The sequence below is a fragment of the Pelodiscus sinensis genome, chromosome 2, assembly GCF_052426305.1.
Source record: "Pelodiscus sinensis isolate ZL-2025 chromosome 2, ASM5242630v1, whole genome shotgun sequence".
Classification (NCBI taxonomy): domain Eukaryota; kingdom Metazoa; phylum Chordata; order Testudines; family Trionychidae; genus Pelodiscus; species Pelodiscus sinensis.
Genome location: NC_143053.1, coordinates 185820517 through 185840081, shown reverse-complemented (window position 1 = coordinate 185840081; position 19565 = coordinate 185820517). Strand labels below are relative to the sequence as shown.

Genomic DNA, 19565 nt, shown 5'->3' with positions numbered 1-19565 from the left:
TACTTGCCAAATAGATCCAACTTCTTGTGTTTTTTATCACTAGATGCTGTTTTGTTATGAGGGATTTTTGCACACTAGTTAGCCACAGCGATGGATGCGAGAAAAGGAAGTCCAGGTCTTTCTGGGGTACAAAGTACTTCCTGTCGGATTTCTTACACGTTGGTTGAATTGAGGCAGGGGTTCGCCAGATTTCATCGGAGACCTCCATTATTGCCTCGTCAATGGGAAGTGCTATCCTATTCTGTGTAGCGGGGTGTATACTCTTTAAAAGTCGGTGCTGTTTCTCCTCTACTTCCTGGAAGTGAACGTCCTGTGTTGTTGCCACACTCTTGAAGAGCTTATGGAATTGTTTCACGTCGTCAGACTGATGGGATTCGTCTGTTATTAGTGCCTCCTGAGATTGTGAGGACGTGTTGTCGTGGGATGAAGTCAGCTGCAATTATTCATGCTCGTCAGAGTTAGCTCTCGTCTTCCTCACCCGAATCTGCAGCTGATGATACCGTCTGAGATGGGGAGGGTGGAGGTAATCTTGCTGAGGCAGAGGGCAATGCACAAGGTCTCTTCCGTATGCCCCAATGGTCCCATGGCACCCAGTGAGGTGGGTAATAAGGAGGGGGTACAGATACTCTGCATATCAGAGTGGGTACAGTGGTCTACCCTGAAAGTAGTAAGGATGGCGAGATGTAGTGGAGGATGAATGTTGCGATGAGAAGACACTGCAATGGTCCCCTCGCTTGATAGCATCTCAGTCAGATAATACAGGCGATCTTGCATAGTGCTGGAAGAGCCCTGGGGAGGGGTGTATAGGGGAAGCCCATCCGGAGCATATATGTGAGAGCTGTGGTCTGTCAGTTTCACCTGCATCTTGTTGAGGCTGCACCGGAGCCTCCCTGGGGGGCAGCATGGAGTTGGAGGTGATCAAGCTCGTCTCCGTGCTCCTTTCCCTCCGAGCAGGCTGAGTAGCTGGGAGCAGCATAATTATTGGTGCCGGATCTGTTGCTGCTGCTGGCACTGGTGTTCATGGGTGCCTGGAAATGCTGTCCGGTGCGGGGGCTGATCCTCCCAGTACTGAGGCTGAGCGCATCTTAGCAATCATGGTACCGCACCTGGTACTTGGTTCCCCGGTGCGGGGGGTGCTCTCCCTATCTGCTCCCAACGCTCAGGGGGACAGTGTTGGGGGCAGGGACTTTGCTGTGGATCATCCCCTTTTTGCCCATGCCACTGGTGCTGGTGAGGCGGCCCTTTTCCTGGCCGGTTGTGAGGAGTCCAGAGAGCACTTAGGCTGCAATGCGTTGTCTAGTGAGAGAGCAGCAGCGCTCACGTATCTAGGGGACATGTGTCTCCCCAAGACTGCCGATACACTCCACATGTCTGTCAGAAACTGGCATGGGCTCTTGGCATGAGTGACATTTTTTAAAACCGGAGGAACCAGGCATTACAGCTTTTAGCCGGCTCTCCGCCACTGTTCTACAGGAGCTGCTGCTGTGACCGTTACTGCCATTAACGTCTGAGCAGTGGCTTTATTTATTTTGGTTTGTTTGTTATTTTTTCCTTCTTCTCTCTCCCCCCCACCTTTTTTTTTTAAAAGAGGGAGAGAGAGTGGCTGACAGGAGGCGGCAGCGAGATTAGCGGCAGCCTGCAGGTGGCCGCCCACTGAAGCCGGTACTTATGCAATGACAGGATTTTTTTTTTTTTTAAATGAAGCCAAGTGAGATGGCAGACAAGAGGAAATAGGGAGAGTGAAACCAAGGCAGTTTATCACTCCCCCTGAGGAGAAGCTAAAGAGGTTGAAGAACTCCGACCAGGGATGGGAGAAGAGGAACTGAAGAGAGGGGCAAACCGCACATACGAGGTGATAATCAGGGGACAGTGCGAGCTCCCCTCGTGCATGCGTGGCTCGCAGGCACTGCTAGTACAAAACTCTGCTCTGAGGATCCGGGACATCGCCACACCTGACGCGAAGCACCCAAGTGAACATCACCCAAAGAAGAAACAAGCCTTGTGAAAAAGGGGGAAGTGGTAGATGTAGAGCATCTAGACTTTAGTAAGGCATCTGATACAGTCTAGCATGACTATCTCATTAACATACTAGGAAAATACAACCTAGACATAGCTACTATAAGGTGGGTTCGCAACTGGTTTGATAACCATAGTGCAGTGATCAGCGGTTCACAGTAGGAATATAAAATCCTGTTTAATTAGTTAACCAGTTAAACGTAAAGGTTAGCTGATAAAAGGAGGGGCAGAGAAGCAGCCCCTCCACTCCAGGCAAGTGCTGCATCAGCCAGGTTAGAGCAGCCTCTCTGCCCCCCGCAGCAGGCCCCCCCTGCAGGGCTTGAGCAGCCCCCTGCCTTCAACAGGTGGGGAGCTGCTTCACTCCCCACCGGTTAAATATTCACACCTCTAGTTTACAGTCATACTGAAAGTGCATAACATATGAGCTTCCTCTACAGGGAACAGTTCTGAGTCTAGTTCTGTTCAATATCTTCATCAATGATTTAGAAAAGGGCATAAACAGTATTCTTATAAAGTTTACAGATAATACCAAACTGGGAAAGATTTCAAATGCTTTGGAGGTCAGGATTATAATTTAAAATAATCTGGACAAACTGGAAAAACGGTCTGAGGTAAATAGGAAGAAGTTTAATAAAGGACAAATGCAAAGTACTCCGCTTAGAAAAGAACAATCAGTTTCATGTATACAAAATGGGAAGTGACTCTCTAGAAAGGAGTACTGCAGAAAAGAATCTAGGGGGTCATAGTGGACCACATATTAAATATTAGTCAATAGTATGACATTGTTGCAAAAAAGCAAACATTCTGGGATGCATTAGCAGAAGTGCTGTAAGCAAGACATGAGAAGTAATTGTTCTGCTCTACTCTGTACTGATTAGACCTTAACTGAAGTTTTATGTCCAGTTTAGGGCACCATGTTTCAAGAAAGATGTGGAGAAATTGAAAAAAAAGTCCACAGAAGAGCAACAAAAATGATCATATGAGAGGAAAAGGAAAAAATGACAGAGAGAAAATTAAAAGAATCAGGTTTGTTTAGTCTGGAAAAGAGAAGATTGAGAGGGGATAAAGTTTTCAAGTACTAAAAAGTTGTTACGAGGAGGGAGAAAAATTATTTTCCTTAACCTCTGATGATAGGACAGGAAGCAATGGGCTTAAATTGTAGGAAAGGATGTTTAAGTTCTTAATTAATAAGGTGGCTAATCACTGGAATAAATTGCTAAGGGAAGTTGTGGAATATCCCATCACTGGTGATTTTTAAGAGCAAGTTAGATAAATGACTATCAGGGATAGTCTAGATAGCACTTGGTCCTGCCATGAGAGTGCAGGGGGACTGGACTTGATGACCTCCTCAGGTTCCAGTTCTATGATTAGTTCAAGAATCAAGGCACACTTTCCATGGCTTGGGCGTCAGCCCCAAGCCTCAGCAGGCATGTATTATAGGGCCCAAGATCCCCAATCCTATAGGGCAGAAGTCCCTATCCTTTACCCTGCAGCAAGATAGAGGTCCCAAGTTCCTCCTCCATCATTCCTCCCCTTCCCCCTCACCCCTGAGTCTGGAAGATAGAGAATGAGGACAGTATGGGACACTCCATAAGCTGCACTGTATATGCAAGAGAACCATAGTTTGGCCACTCCTGGTACATACTGTTGTATTGGACACGACAGGAAGACAAGATAAAACATCAAGAACACTGCTTAACTAGGCTGTGAATTTATTAAGTAATACACATAGGGCTATCTTGGAATTACTCATTTAGTATAAGTCATCTTTCCTTCTTCAATAATCCATACCCTGCAGTGGAGTACTATCACCACTCATTTCACCCTGTTAACTTGGTCCCAACCCACGGCAGGGGCTCCATCACTCTCTATCATAAGAGAGATAAGTATGTGGTGAAGAGAGGATTTATGTACCCATTGTATTTGCCATTGGGTGCCTTGACCCCCATTCCCCACATTCTTTAGGAGATGGGCTCACAGTTGAAGGCCAAAAGCGACTATCTAGTTTGACTTCCTCTATATCACGTGACTTCAGTACCACACAGCTTCTACACACTAAAGCTAATCTGCTTCCAATTCCAATTTATCAGGGAACCAGATCCCCTTGTCATCACTATCTGCATTGAGCACCTGCCAATATCAACAGAATTAGTTTTATAACTTAACTTATCCTAGGCTACTTAGAGGAAGGTGAAAAAATCCACAGCACCCTGGCCAATCTGGCAGTGAGGAAAAATTCCTTCCTAATCTCAAAAATGCAATTAGCATGAGCCCATAAAACCCAACAAACTCAGTCCTAATCTAATTCCAATGGTTAGAAAATGTTTCTTCCCTGTGTAGAATGGTCCCCTTGGGCAGGAGTAAGGGCTTATAAACTTTCCTGTTTGGTTGTGTCAGAAGAGATGCCATATAGGTTCTTAGGAGCCAATCAGCCTATCAGCCGCAGTGCCACCTTCTTCCCCTTCTCAAGTCCAGTAGGAAGGGTACTGAGCAATTCTTATGGGGACAATGCTTTTTTCTTTCCTTGGCAGGTCCAAAACAGAATGCAAGGGGGAGAACATTTGATGCCATAACTTTTGATTTCCTTGCTTTTTGATGGCTAAGTTATACACAGAAAAGGCTTAATGGACATATTCTAATACTAATACACACAAACACTGCAGTATAACATGATTTATATTATTGGTAAAACATGAATGTTACAGTAACTGATATTGTAATGTCTTATCCAAGTTCAAATTTCAAACCCAAGTGTCAGAAACAAAACAAAAGTTTGTGAAATAAGACTCTGACCTAGTTTAGAGCGTATATTAAAGTAATCAATAAAAACCTCTTTAGAAAAGCAGCTATACTCTTTATCACATAAAATTAAAGTGTAACATGAGTATGAAACCCAATTAGCAATTAGTCTACACAGAAAATCCTATCATAATTCCTGCCTACGTTAGTTTGGGAGTACCTTCTCATTTACGTGACAATCCTTTATGAGTTCATCCGATTCAGTCAGCTGCCCATCCTCCACAGACTCCTCAGTTATACCTTCTAAAGGACAGCTTCCACTCGAGGAATGTTTTTGAATTTCATTAGCTGAAAAAATGGAACACATTACTATGAAGTCTCCAATACAAAGCCACAAAATGTCTGTTCTCACTAAAGATGGTTATAGCCATGAAATTTAAGAACTCAGACAGTTTTAAATGTGAATTTTTTAAAAAATCATTTCAATATGAAAGCTTGAGAAGCTCTTCAAAATAAATATTATAGTAATAGAGAAGCAAAAACGGATAGCTATATCTCAGTTCTCCCTCTAATTACACATTCTAAAAATCTCCATTCTTACCTATTAGCAGGGCATCATATGAATCTCTGACAGATTTCAATATTCCAGATTTTTGGTTAGGATTTTCTCTGTTTTAAACAAAAAATACTTTTAAAATCTGTATCAAAGAGGAGGACTAATCTAACCTAAATACATAAAATGTAAGCTTTCCAGTTCATCAGTAAATGCTTTCAGCTATGGACGGAATATGTTTACAGCACAATAAATCCACTAGTTGTTTTTTTCTATACTCATATATTGATCTCTCTGAAAAAAAACCTTTTATAAACACATTTACAATTGTTTTATTATAAATATAGTTACAATATTGATATTACCAAAGTTCTTCAATTTTGTTTTTTGTCCTCATCACACCTTTTCCTAAAATATTGTCGGGGGAATCTTTAACATCAAAGGTCAGGCAAACCCAGCAGTTACAGAAAATGGGAAAGATTTGCAAATAATATGTTAGTTAACTGGCTCACCAATTTCAAAATATTTATTTTTAACACATTCCTTCCAGATTAGTCCCAAACAGTATTTAATAGAAAATGTTACTAATTTATGTAGACGTCACCCGCTTCTGTAGTGAAACCCATTATGGCAACACTACACAACTATTTAGGCTAGGAAGAATACTGTATTTAACAAACATTTTGGCTTAAAAATGGGTAGAGTCTGAAAAAGTCCTACTTCCCAGAAACCATGAACAAATACAAGTGTTATCTTGAAAGTGCAAACAGTCAGCAGGCAAGAAACTGTATAAGACAACAGGGGAGACTTGGGGGCATACTAAGCAACACCACAGCACAGCAGTAATGAACTGCCAATCTCAGCAACATGATCAAAGGGGGCAGGTAGGAATAGAAACGTTATAAATGAGCCACACTGTGGAAATTTAGCAAAGAGAGTACAAGGTTTTGCATTATACATAAGTTGATGTATATAGACACTTGATTTGAATACAAGTATCTCAGTGACAAAAACCATTGAAAGTTAATTAATCGTGAGTTTCATGTCAAACAAAATGTTTACTTTGCAGAAATTATAAGGAACCCTCTGATAACAGGCAGTGTTTCTCCCCACAACATGTATGTGACAGCTTTGATACTCATATGAAATGCAAAGGATAAGAATGTGTTATTTTGTTCACAATTCTTAACAACTGCTTTTAAAATTAATGTCAGGAGATCCAGAAGTTTGCCACCTGGTTATCACTGCTTACCTGCCAAATATTTTATTTTTAGAGATTCTGAAATACTTTGCAACTGTCAGGCTAAATACAGCCCTAAACCTTGGCTCAAAGTATCTTAAAATAAGTAAACAGTGTGAAAGACTTTATAGAAACAACTGAGGTTCATCTCAGAAATTGAGGTTTATTCTGTATTTGCTGATGATCCATTCATAGGTCAAAATCTGGAGTAATAAGCCTATGTATATCAGATTCACGCAAGATTGGGAAACAGTCTTTTTGCTGATGTAGCCCATTTGAAATATAGAACAGCTGATAGTATCACAGAAAGACTATCAGCTGTGATAGTTCTAGGAATTAGAATCACTCCAGTCAAACATGATAATCTTCAATTTAGATATTATAGTAAAAATGGGCTGTTCAAATGGTATACTGCAGGCCAACTTTAGACAAAAAACTTTTCACATTATCAACCACAACTGTGAGCTTGCAACTCTAGATATCAAAAGAGAGTTCACTGTCAAAGACTGAATTTGGAAATATTTTCACACTTTACTGTTTAAGTACAGAAGCTCTTGTTGATGCCTTTGACCAGGTGGGCAATAATTTCTGATGGAGGGCCACTCCAAGAATTTGGAAAATGGTCAAGGGCCACACTCTTCAATGAGATTAACGGAGGAGCTGTAGGGTCTGGGATGGAGTTTGGGTACAGAAGGGAGCTTGCGGTAAAGGAATGGGGTGCAGAAGAGGGTGCAGGGTCTGGGAGGGAGTTTGGGTGAAGGAGGTGGTTGTGACCAGGGGCAAAGGACCGTGGTGCAGGTGTTTGGGCTGTGACCTAGGGGAGGAGTGGGTTGTGACCTGGGGCAGGGGACTAGAGTGGAGGAGCTGAAGGGTTTGGGTTGTGATCTGGGGCAGAGGATTGGGGCACAGGATCCAGGAGAGGATATGGGTGCAGGAAGGGAACAGAGGGTTGGGGTGCCAGAGGCAGGCTCTGGCCCGGAGACTTACCTGCATGATTCCCGGCCAGCAGCCTTCTCAGGCAGACTCGCTGCCTGCCCTACCCCCACACCCATAGCAGGGGCCATGTAATCTTTGAATAGCTATGATCATGAAGGGAGGATGTTTCACAAGCTGCCTGTTGATAGCTGAGGGCAGGGGTAGGGCGTGAAATCTCTTCTCCTCCCAGGCCTGGGTTTGCAACTGTTCAAACAGAGCCCTGCAGCACACACTTCTCAGCAGCACGTGGGTTGGACAGGGAACCTGCTTGAGGCTTCCCCTGCTGCGTCTGCAGGATACATGCAGCCCGGGGGGCATATCTTGCCCAGGTTTGCCTTACATGCAAATAAGCTATTTTGGGGAGATCTATACAAATCAATACAGACTGCTTTGCTAGTCAGGTCTAAACAAGACTGTTTTGCTTATCATCCGTGCATTCAAGAATCTGACTCAGTCATTCTTAAAAAAACAAAATAGGAAAGACTGGGGGCACAGTGCATTTTATCAACTTAAATCATCACCGTGACTGAAACTAGAGAATGCAATGGTTAAACTCATAACAGCAAAGCAAATCTGGCTTTTATGTCCTAGAACTTATCAGAGATAAAAAATGTGAAAGGATAAACCCTTAAAGCTGCCTCCTCCAGCTTTTAAGCACTGGTATGTTTTGACCAGTCCTGTGATCTAAATCACTAGAGAGCTAGCTAGCTTTGAATCATATTAGCATTTACCACCACCTTCTAAAAGGTATTTTCAGCTATATACACACCAAGAACTGGTGTATTTCAGATATTTTAAAATAAAAAAGTTCTCAAATGTAGAGGGGGTTTGTTTTATTTTGTTTAACATTAAAAATAAACAATTTTTTTCTCCTTCAAACATCAAAGAGTCATTCAGGTAGAGACCAAGAATAGAGATTGAGAATAGATCTAGTATTTGTTCTTTCCTTAAGGTATTAACTCATAACCTAGTGATAGTTAAAAATGTCACCATTTAATTTCATTCCTCCTGTACGTAGGGAGAGGGGAAAAAAAACACAGATCTTACAATATACTGTCAGTCAAGTCTCATTTTGATGCCAAAAGAGGGTGTCATTTGGGCGATAATAACAATTATTTTTTTCCTCAAATTAAGGAGCCCCGTAAAGCTCATGGCATACTGAAGCCCCACCAAGGAGAAGTTAAGCTCAGAAGTTAAGCTTTCGGAAATAAAGCCTTTTCCGAAAGATCCCTTATTCCTTATTTTAAGAGGAATAAGGGATCTTTTGGAAAAGGCTATATTTTCCGAAAGATCCGCGTCTAGACTGGCGCTTTTTTCCGGCAAAGCTCCGAGCCGGAAAAAAGTGGCAGCCATGTTTATGCAAATGAAGCCATGTTTATGCAAATGATTTAAATCCCCGCTTCATTTGCAATTGCGATGTGTCTAATTTGCATCCCTTTTACGGAAAAGGGATGCAGTCTAGACACAGCCCATATGTTTGAATGTTCTCTAAGCTCCATTGAGCTCTTTGAGCTTAACTCCTCCTTGGTGGGGCTTCAGTATGCCATGAGCTTTACAGGGCTCCTTAACTGGTGGCAGCTCTAAGGGGTGCAGTGCATTGGAGGGTGGGGCCGTGCATGCGCCCAGAGAGGAGCCGCGCAGGCATCACGCGCCTGCTGCCTGGGGCGCAGGAATTGCTCAAGCCGGCCCTGCCCCTGATTATGAGCATGTGATAACTGGGACCACAAACTACAACAGTCACCTGAAGCTATCACTCTTGAATATGAGCATATGAAAACCCAGGAGGACTGGATGTCTCAGGAGTTTAGTAATGGGCAAAGTAGGCTTTACACAGAATTTCAGTCTGACAGGATTTCAGTATTACTATCTGACATCCCAATTATCTACATGAAACAATATGATCTCCAGTCGACTCCTAGCAACATGTTTGTATCATGAAACACACCATTAACTGGTACCCTTGATGCCCCTCAGTAAAGATGACAAGGATTAAATGGGTATAGGAACGGATCCTTAGACATATTTACTCCAGGCTGTACTTAAAGCACATGTGAGAAATACTGTTGTGACATGGACAATCTGATTTACACGTTCTTCTGGGAATGGAAGACTTTCTATGAATAATAATGTCACCTTCTTGGGAGTACTAATCGATCAAACCCTGAGACTAACATTTATCTGCATGAGATAAGAAACTTTCCTAAAGGTCATTGGGTTTTTTTTTTGTTTTTTTGTTTGTTTTTCTTGAGGTTTTTTGGTTTGTTTTTTGCTGCTGCTGCTAGATTACTTTCTTAAAAGTTACAGCAGACTTCTGATAATCTGGCACCTTTGGGACCCAGGGGGTGCCGGATTATCGGAGATGCCGGAGTATCGTGGGGGGGGGGAAGGGAGAGGGCGGGGAACGGCGTGGGGCAAACCAGATGCTGGTGAGGGGCGGCGCTGCAGGACCAACCTGGCAGCACTCCAGCTGCTCTGCCCCAGGGCTTCCCCAAGTCCGTCGCTGGTCAGTTTAAGCAGTGGTGGACTTGGGGAAGCCATGGGGCAGAGCCGTTGGGGTGCTGCCGGGCGCCAAGCAGGGGGGCAAAAGGCAGAGCTGGGGGACCAACCTGGCAGCACCCCACCTGCTCTACTCTGCACCACTTCCCCAGGTCCGCAGCTGTCAGTTTCAACAGCAGCAGCAGCGGACTTGAGGAAGCGGTGTGGAGCAGGCTCCAATTGTCCGGCTGGCTGGAGCACTTCCGGGTTCCAGTTGGTGCTGGACTATTGGGAGTGCCGGACAACTGCAGTTTTACTGTAGATTCCAAGATATACAATTAAAATTAAATTTTAAAATGGATATTTAATTCACACATTTCAACACCATCCTAAGAAAACTTCCCACATTCCTCCTTTTTACACCATACTTTTAGAAAAGGGAGAGGGAGACAACTAACAAGGAGGATTTCAGTGTAAGAAATTGGTAATATTAAAAAAAATAATTTAAAATGTTAGCTGTAGTATTAATCTGAAAAGGGGTAAAGATTGCAGGTAGCATTCACCAAAGAGGATGAAAATAAATATTGGAAGAGAAGGCACTTATCTTCAGGTCTTTGGAGAAAATCAGGTACTATACACCTCTATGCAGGTTTTATACTTTTCTTATAAGACAACCAATTCTGAACAACAGCTAGTACAGGGGTGGCCAACCCATTAAATGAAGCGAGCCGAAACAGTGGCGGAAAAACTGAAGAGCCGCACCAGAATTTTATTTTTCTGAGCAATTTTTGTTGAGCCGTCCCTTTAAGAGACTAGGCTTTTTGGCCACATCAGGCTTCCATCGGCCACTGCCATCTTGGCAATGCCATTTTAAATCGCCGCACCGGACTGCTCCCCTACCGGTGAGCATAGGAAACTGGGGCCATTTCTAGGGGCACAGGGGCAGCTTCGTGAGTCACAGGGGAGGCTTCACGAGCCACACTTATAGGAGGGAAGAGTCGCATGCAGCTCGCAAGCCGCAGGTTGGCCATCCCTGAGCTAGTGTATCAAGCCACTATAAAAAGATTTTGGGTTTAGAGAAATTTATTAGATATGCTTTAAGGCTCTGGGGCTGATCAACTACTACATCGTGCACACACAATATGCTGCTACTTATAGAAGCTTGCCAGTACATTTAATTTTGCTTTCCCTCTACCATTTCCTACTACAATCTCAATGTGTAGCTTAAACACCACAATGCAAGACTGATAAAAACGCTGACTAAAACCTGGTAGAAAAGGATAGTTTTAAAAACTATTCAGCGAGAAAAAAGTTGTGTTACTATTTGGATAATTAAAATTGCTTACTGATGGGCATGCAAATAACAAAAGAAGTCATAGCTGCAGAAAAAGTTATATATATTTTGAAAAATCATATGCAATAAAGCTCCTACTTAAATTCAATGAGTCCTGTGCTTTCAGACAGATTTGCTTGCTTCGGAGGCTCACAAGCAGTGCTCAATTTTAGGCACCACACTTAGGGCATTAGTTTGCTGTTTGTTGAGCTGTTTTCATCATGGGCCAGCGTATAAGGGGAGAATAAACTCCACAGTCTTTTCCCTGAGTGGAAATGGGGAAGCAGGCATTGGGGGAAACATGGGTCCACCCTGTACTCTAGGTTCCAGCCCAGGGCCCTGTAAGAGCAGCTGCCTATGTGAGACCCCTGACACCTGCTAAAAGACAGTGCCAAGACCTCTGGACTACTTCCTCACACCTTCCTTTTCTCTGGTTCATCCTCTTAGTGTCTACTTGTGTTTTCCTCTTACTCTCAGCAGAGCTTTCCTCTGTCCTCTCAGCTACACACACACACACACACACCACCAACTGCAGGCAAGCTCCTTTTATAGCCAGTCTCAACTGGTTTCCCTAATTTACCGCAGGTAACCTAATCAGCCCAAGCTGGCTTCGCTCTGCAGGCCTGGTCAATTAGCCCCAGGTGTTCAACTGTCCTTGATTGCCCCTGCTGGTTTTAGACCAGCCCCTCTCTGTTACCTGCGAACAGAGATCTCCTCAGTCTGAGGTTTATATACCTCCCTTCCTCTACTTTTTGTAACTTTCTGCTCTGATCTTGTCACACATAGTACAACTATAAGTTACCATTAAGGGGACATTGACAAGATAATTTATATAGACACTGTTACAGCTTATTTCAATATCTTACTTTAAAGTAATTTTAAATAATTAATTTACTTTCCAGCATTTTTTTTATCACTCAGCCTGAGGAATTCAGTTATTTTGGTTTATAATCAGTTTTACTTTCTAGCTCTCAAGCAGTAATGAAACACTGTATTTGGATTCAGAATTTTGCCAAGAAATGTTTAAATTTCCCAAAGTCCACTTGGGCTGAAATTCTCTGTTCACATTGTATGTATATCTGTGAACATACAGCTCACTCTACTAAATGTACATATCTACAGCATTTTTTGGGAAATCTGAATACTTGGATTAAACTAAGATGATGTCTCAATGTACTCAGTTTTACAAATATTTTATGAAGATAAAATAATGAGATGCATACCTAAAGTAATCTCTTGAATCCTTAGTTTCTGGAAGGACAAGACATTTTGGCTTAACATCCTGTTTTTCCTCTGAGGTAGTACTAATATTGCAGTGCTTTTTAGTTGCATGGTTCATAGTGAATGCAAGCTCCCCTTCATCAGTGGTTCCAAAAAGGTCAGGGTCATCCTGAATTACATCAATCACAAGAATATCATCTTCATAAGCCTTAAGAACATCTGGAAAGTTTTTGATTATATTCTGTGCATGACTCAGTTTTGAGTTCTTTTTATTATCATCATCATCATGCATTTCTGATGAAACAGAATGGTCAACTGTTTCACTAGAATAATCTTGTGTGAAGCTTTTCTCTTCATGCGCAGTACCAGATGAGTCAGTAATGTCCTTAAGAACAGAGGATTCCAATTTTCCCTCAAGGAAAGCACACTGATGTATAGAAACACCTCCAGAAAGTATATTTATTTCATTTGAAAGACTTTCAGAACGACAACTGCCAAAGTCTTTATTTCTCATTTGGTCAATATTTTCCATTAAGGGGTTTAAAGAGATACCAGTCTCTTCAGAGACAGACTGCTGCTCTGAAACTACCATAGAGGAATTATCCTTGACTCTGCTCTGACTTGCTGAAGCAGCAGCAGAATTGTGAAGGCGTTCCAGAGGACTGTATGTTTCTTTATCTAATGGTCTAGCAGATTCCACTTTCCTTGATTCAGTTTTATTTTTGCGTAAAGGAATTTTGAAATTTGACAGATTTCCTGTGTTTAACATTTTAATTAAGTTTGGAACTGCACCTGTTTTTTTCATTGATGTCTTATGATTTACAATCATTTTACTTGCACTGTCATCTTTAGATATACCATCCTGGAGAGCCATCATCAGATTTTTTTTGGTTAAACCTCCTTTGTTTTTATCATCTCGTTTTTGTTTTACTTCCAAATTTAAGGTCACCTGAGCTTTCTGGAAACTTTCAGAGTTGGAAGCCATAGGACTAGTATCCACTAATGACTTTAGATTTTCATTACAGGTGACTCTCAAAGTCCCGTAAATATCCAATAAAGAGGACTCCGGTGTTCTAACAGAAGTCTGACATTCAATGTTAGAATCCATTGTTTTACATGAAGATTTGTTTATACTTTCTGCATCTGAGATACACAGATCTAACTGCCTAGAGTTATCAGTTAAAACCATATCTCTTACAGCTTCAGTATTGTTTTGAGATGAGCATTCCTGAGAATCAGAAGTTGAAGTTTTTCCTTCCAAGATAGACACATGATGTTTATTAAACCATTCAGAAGTCCTAGCACATGATTCACGAGGCCAAACGTTTTTACCAGACATTGGTACTATTCTTTGACAGCTGCATAACTGTAATTTATCAACATTACTCATCAATTTTTCATCTGACACTATTCTCTCTCTCTTTTGGCAGCTGGCATCATTGCAATAATCAGAAATGTTGTCATTGACCACAGTAACCAATTCTGGACTATTTGAGGTATTAGAGCAGTCTTCTTGTTCTATGCTTTCTGAATCAAAAACATCCCTTTCTCCTTTTGCTAAATCCAATAGCTCAAGTCTCTTCTCAAAACTATTTACTCTTGAACCAGGTTTCAAGTACAGTTTTCTATTATCTGAGGCAATACAACCATTTTGTGCTTGAGAATTTTGTTCTAGATGGGAATTTGATTTTTGATCAAATAAAGAAGTAGTTTCATTGCTACTGAACTCTACAACTGCTAAAGTGTCTGTTTTGGCAGTTTTATCTTCCGTACGTAACTCATATTCACAATGTTTGTTGTCTATAACTGGGAACACATTCCGGATTGATTTTTCAGAAAGTTTCATCCTTTTCCTGGGCTTTCTATCAATACTCCACTTTCTTTCCCTCGGGCATTTACTGTTCTCATTTTGACAGCTTCTTCTATTTTGGCATATTCCTTCTTTGTCAAATGATATACTTTCCTGTGTGGGCAATTTCTCAATTTGCATTACATTAAGCTTGCTGTTCATATCACTCTGTCCCATAACACTGTTAGGACAAAAAGTCTCTCTCTCACCCTGAGCTACATGCAAGAATCCACCACCAATTTTGTAACTGCTGGTGGTTGCATCAACTGAAGATTTTACAAATGTATTCAGGTAACAACAGTTATATAATTTCACAACTGGATTCTTTTCTACTGTGGATGGCAAGCAATTATGATAATTTGGTATTTCTCTGCATTTTTCATCTTTATACTCTACGTTCTTTGTTGCTTCATTTTCAGTGACTTTTATATTCAAATCCTGTAAACGCCTGATCTTGGTGATTCTATTTCTTCTTTTGTTACATTGTACTGCAGATCCCCTTGTTAAACTCTGGCATACTGTTACCTTGCTCTGAGTCCCATCTGACTTAGCTACCCGAAGAGACTCAGAGTAAGCTACTAGTGGTTTCTTTTTGTGACAATCTTTTGATATACTTAGATCAGTCTCTAGCTGCTTTCCATCCTGTGCATCTGAGTCTTCCTTAACTTCTATTATCTTTTTCTTTGCTGATTAAAAAAAAAGAAGAAGAATCACAGTCAGTTTCACACACTATTACAAGTGCTTTAAGAAAAAAGCTGAACCGACTTTTTAGAAAAAAACTGCAAAAATGGTCCTTCAAAACCATTATCTATTAAACAAAAATTATAGATGTGAATAGTAGTTGTAACATTCTAACAATTTTACATACAAAAAATAAATAGCATATTAACTGTCTCGACATATCTGTTATATAAAGTCTATACAGAACTGTAGAAGGTTGTACGAACAATATCTGAAGTTACTATCAGTTCTTTCAAACATATTCCAACTGGCTAATCAATCTAAAATATTTTTTGCAAATAATTTTAGATACTATTCCCATGTTTAAATTTTAGGTAAAACCTTTCACTGAAATATTTTGTGTTGAAATAAATATATTCAGAAAGTATAGAGTATTCAAAATCACCCCAAAAAAAGTAAATTCAAAATTTTTAATGAATATTTAGAACTATAGTCCCTGTTCAAGAAGAACCAGAAACACAAATTCTTTATTATGTTAAGCAAATTACTGTTCTTTTAACAGGAAATATTCATTATATCTAAAAAATTGTATTTGTGAACATTTTATTGAAAATTTCAAAACATATTGGTAAAATGCAGTGAGAAAGTTAATAACACTTCACATAATGTATCAAAATGATTAAACTAAAACAGTGGTTTTCAGCCTGTGATCCATGGATCTCTAGTGGAACTACAGATTATGTCTAACATTTCTGAAGAGGTTCCCACTTCCATTTTAAAATTTTAGGGGTCAGCAAATAAAAAAAAGTTGCAAAACAGTAAAGACAGACACTTAATTAAATTTTAAATTCTCAATACAGGCCACGATTTCTGTACTTCAATTTATCCCACTGCAATAAATTAAGCCTATCTGAAAAAGGGCTCAAATACATAAAATTATCTTCAACAAAGAGACAACAAAAGTTCATATTTCCATCAAGAAATTAGAGGGAACAAGAATGTGCCTAATTCCTAACCCACATATTTAGGGGCAGAGAGACCTGACCAAGTTTCTCATTCATTGGAAAGAAATTCCTTCCCAATTTAATGTCATAGGTGTTTACAATCTCTCCCTCTTATGAGGATTTCACTTTATGTATTTCAGCAAGATTTACAAATTTGTACATTTTTAAAAGTCTTCCTAGTTCAAGCTGTACCACTTAAAAAAATTAGTAATGCCAAAAAACACTCCCAAGTGCATTTTTTGTTTCTGTTGCTAGTGGGATATTACTCTGAATGGTATCTGAAAAAAGAGGCAGTAAAGATGAACATTTAAAGGAATTGGGACAGCATCCTACAAACCAGAAGGGCGACAAAAAAGACAGCAAAGTATAAGCAGGAGGAGTAAAGGGATATGGATGTAAGACAGCAATATATAAATATACAGGCAGATACAGAATAAGATCTTACTAGGCTCTCTGATCTTTAATTTTAGTTCAGCTGAAAGCACAGCTTCTGCCTTTCCATTTTTCTGTCTCTCCTCTAGTCTATTAATGAACAGATCACCAGTGAGGGTGGAACCCACTTTCTGCCCTACAACTTGTTGCTGTTCCATCTTCCCTTGTCTCCTCCTTCCTGTATTTCCAGCAGCACAAACCCAGCACTGGTCTTCATAATCTTTCCCACACATCTCCCTTGACTGAGAAGCAGCCCGCGTTACCATCTTTACTCTTTCATCTGCTGAGGAGCTCCTCCTCCTCCTCCTGTGTTCTGAGGTTCCTGTTCCCTCCAAGTCAGTCCTGCCTGTTTTCCCACAAGTCCCTGCTTCCTCCTGAGGCCCTGGTAGCCATAGCTCCACAGAGGAGCTCCTGACTCTCCTTCCTGGACTAGTTGCTCCATCACAGCTACCTAGACTCTGTGACTGCAATGCCACCACAGAACTTATCCTTGAGCTACTTGTACTCTCCTGGAGACCTGAGCTCTGGAGGTGTAATTCCTCAGTGGTGCAAGAGGGCTTACCTCTCTTCCCCAAGATTTCTACTTCTTTCTGGGGGCCTGAGCTTTGTAGTTGCAAGGAACATTTGAGCCTGTTTCCTGGGCTTACAGTTTTTTCTTGGAGACTTAGGCCCTGTGGCTGTAGTACTGACAAGGAGTGCCCAGCCATTTTCTCTGAACTGTTTAGCTTCAGTTCCGCCAAAGACTGTTTGCCCCTTTTCCCAAGACTCCTTTTTTCATCAAGAGGCCCTGCCACTCCCACTTCTATTAAAAAACATCTGTCCCTCTTCTCTGGGCTCCCTAATTTCTCCTCAGATCCTGGGACAGATAAGGCACGCCTGTTCCTCTTTTCCCCTGCTTTTCCCCAAGACCCTGTCCCTGCCAACAAATATCTGCCCCTTTTCACCGGGCTGTCTTCTCCCTCCTTGGGCCTCAGCACTCCTGGTTCTAAAATTGAGTGCTAGCCCCTTTTTCCCTGTCTACCCACTTTCTTCTGAAGCCCAAGTTCTATTAAAGTGTATTGGAACCTCCCACTCAAGCTCACTGCTTCCTTCTCAGAGTCTGGGATTTGCATCAAGGAATATTTACCCTTTTCCTCTGGGTTCCCTGCATCTTTCCCAGGTCCCAGCACTTCTGGTTCCGTCAGGGTGCATCTGCTACTCCTCTCTGGGATCATCAGTTCTTCCTTGGGACATGGAATCTGTAGTTTCAGTTCCATTAAGGAATGTCTGCTCTTTTCCCCTGGGCTCCCTAATCCTTCTTGGGACCCCAAATATGCTAAGGAGCTACTTGTTAGTTTTCCCTCAATCTCTGTTGCCAATTTTCCCTCCAATCTAGTTCCAGAGAAAGACTGCTGCAATTCCTGTCCTTTCATTCTACCGATAGCCTTTTCCCAATATCTCCCTACTGGGGCTACTGGAAACATCATCTTCTCCCAGATTTTAACTGCAGCTTGGTCTGAGACCTGTAAAGCTTCTTCTCTTTTGCTTCCAGCAGCAGCACCACCTCTTCCCCTACGGCCTCGTCTTCCTTCCTTTCTTTTCCCTAGAAGCCTCATATTAGTCCCATCTTGCTCCTCCAACCCCACAGGTACTTCTGCCGGGAGCATGAGCTGCTCACATGGGACCCTGGAGAACAGGTTAGGTGATGACGAGCAGGATAAGGAATGCATTGCTTTTCTCTTTGCCTCCCGCTGAGGGTTTCTCTTGACCACAGAGTAGTCCCCAGAGGGGGCTCCCATCCCTACATCCACAGGTTGTGGAGAGGGCCCCATGGGAGTAGTTAGTATCTCCCTACTTAACTCTACCTTCCGAGATCTTAGCTGTGGCATTCTGCAGGCAGGGAGAGTGCAGGGCTGCCTCTAGCAGCAAGTGTACCCAGTCCCCCAACTATACCACACACCAATCTGACCAGCCTCAGTACTGAGGAGGGTGGGGGGGGGCGAGTAGGCCCAATGGCGAGGAAACTGTCTCAGAGGCAGCCTGAGTAGCCTCCTAAAACCAGCTCCCAATGCGCCTTTGCAGGGTGGCACCAGCAGCAGAGAAGCAGGATTCTGACAGAAAGCTGCCTTCCTCTACTGGTGGGGTGTGGGGACTACAGGCAGATCAACAGGCCACCATGCGACCAATCTTTCCCTCGAGCTAGGGCCAACGGGGAGGAACAGTTGCAGCTAGGTTGGCCTGGGCTTGTTCGGAGCCCCTTGCAGATCCAGGCAAAACCTTCCACGGCCTCCACCCGCCCGTCACAACCACCACCTACGCCGGGCGGCTGCTGCTCCGGCCCTCTCAGCCCCTCTCTGCTCACCCTTCCCTGCTGTTTCCAGAGGTATCCCCGCAGCGCCCTGCCACCCCATTCACTCAGCCAGCCAACGCCTTTGTCAACACCAGGCCCTGCCACCACCCGCCGCCTCGCGCTCTACCCCGCACGCTCTCGCCACGCAGCAAGGTGCGGCGCACCCCTCGCGCAGGGTCACGGCCGCGGGTGCTGCGCAGGCGCGGGGAGGGCGCTGGCTGTGGAAAAGGCGCCGAGTCAGGCGCCGTCTTTCTCTGTAGGGAGCGGCAGGACACGCGGGCCGCACCTGCCGTTTCCAGTCTCGCTGGCGCGAGCTTGAGAAGCTCACATGCTCTGTATGCGCCAGGGGCACCGGATCCCAACCGCGCCCACAAAAGCTTGCGGGGGGAGGGTCTCTATTTTGTCCAAGTCCGGGTTAATCGACTACACTGGTGGCAAAATGCAGCTACCACGCCTCATGTAGCGTGCGGGGCATGGTCAGCGTTAGGAAACGAGGTTAGGGAACAGAAATATCTAAACTAGGAAGAGACTGGTTAGGATTTCAACTCCTCCCCCTCCCCCCACACACACACTTTGGCTGTGTCGGGTCATAGGCTGGGTTAGTTAAACTCTAGGGGGAGGGGGGAGTCTTTTCCCTTTTTGTTTCCTTAAAACAAGACATTGGAATACGGAATCGCCACAAGTAGCGCGTTATAAGTACGAAATGCAGTTTGGACGT

At 42.7% G+C, this 19565-nt stretch overlaps 1 protein-coding gene across 6 annotated transcripts in view; it reads right to left on the bottom strand.

Annotated features, from left to right (window-relative positions):
• The window catches only part of TOPAZ1 (testis and ovary specific TOPAZ 1), a 130275-nt gene extending 111072 nt beyond the window's left edge, over positions 1-19203 (bottom strand). For 2 of the 6 annotated variants that reach the window (XM_025190282.3, XM_025190285.3), the window contains exons 1-4: positions 17645-19002; positions 12555-15087; positions 5357-5424; positions 4976-5103 (exon numbers count right to left, since the gene is read on the bottom strand). In XM_025190282.3, coding sequence (XP_025046067.3) covers positions 4976-5103; positions 5357-5424; positions 12555-15087; positions 17645-18386 — 3471 coding nt within the window. In that variant the 5' untranslated portion in view covers positions 18387-19002. Of the gene's footprint in view, positions 1-4975; positions 5104-5356; positions 5425-12554; positions 15088-17644 lie in introns of all 6 variants that reach the window. The other 4 variants (XM_025190286.3, XM_025190288.3, XM_025190283.3 and 1 more) reach the window with 4 other exon arrangements.
• Positions 19204-19565: the final 362 nt, after the last annotated feature.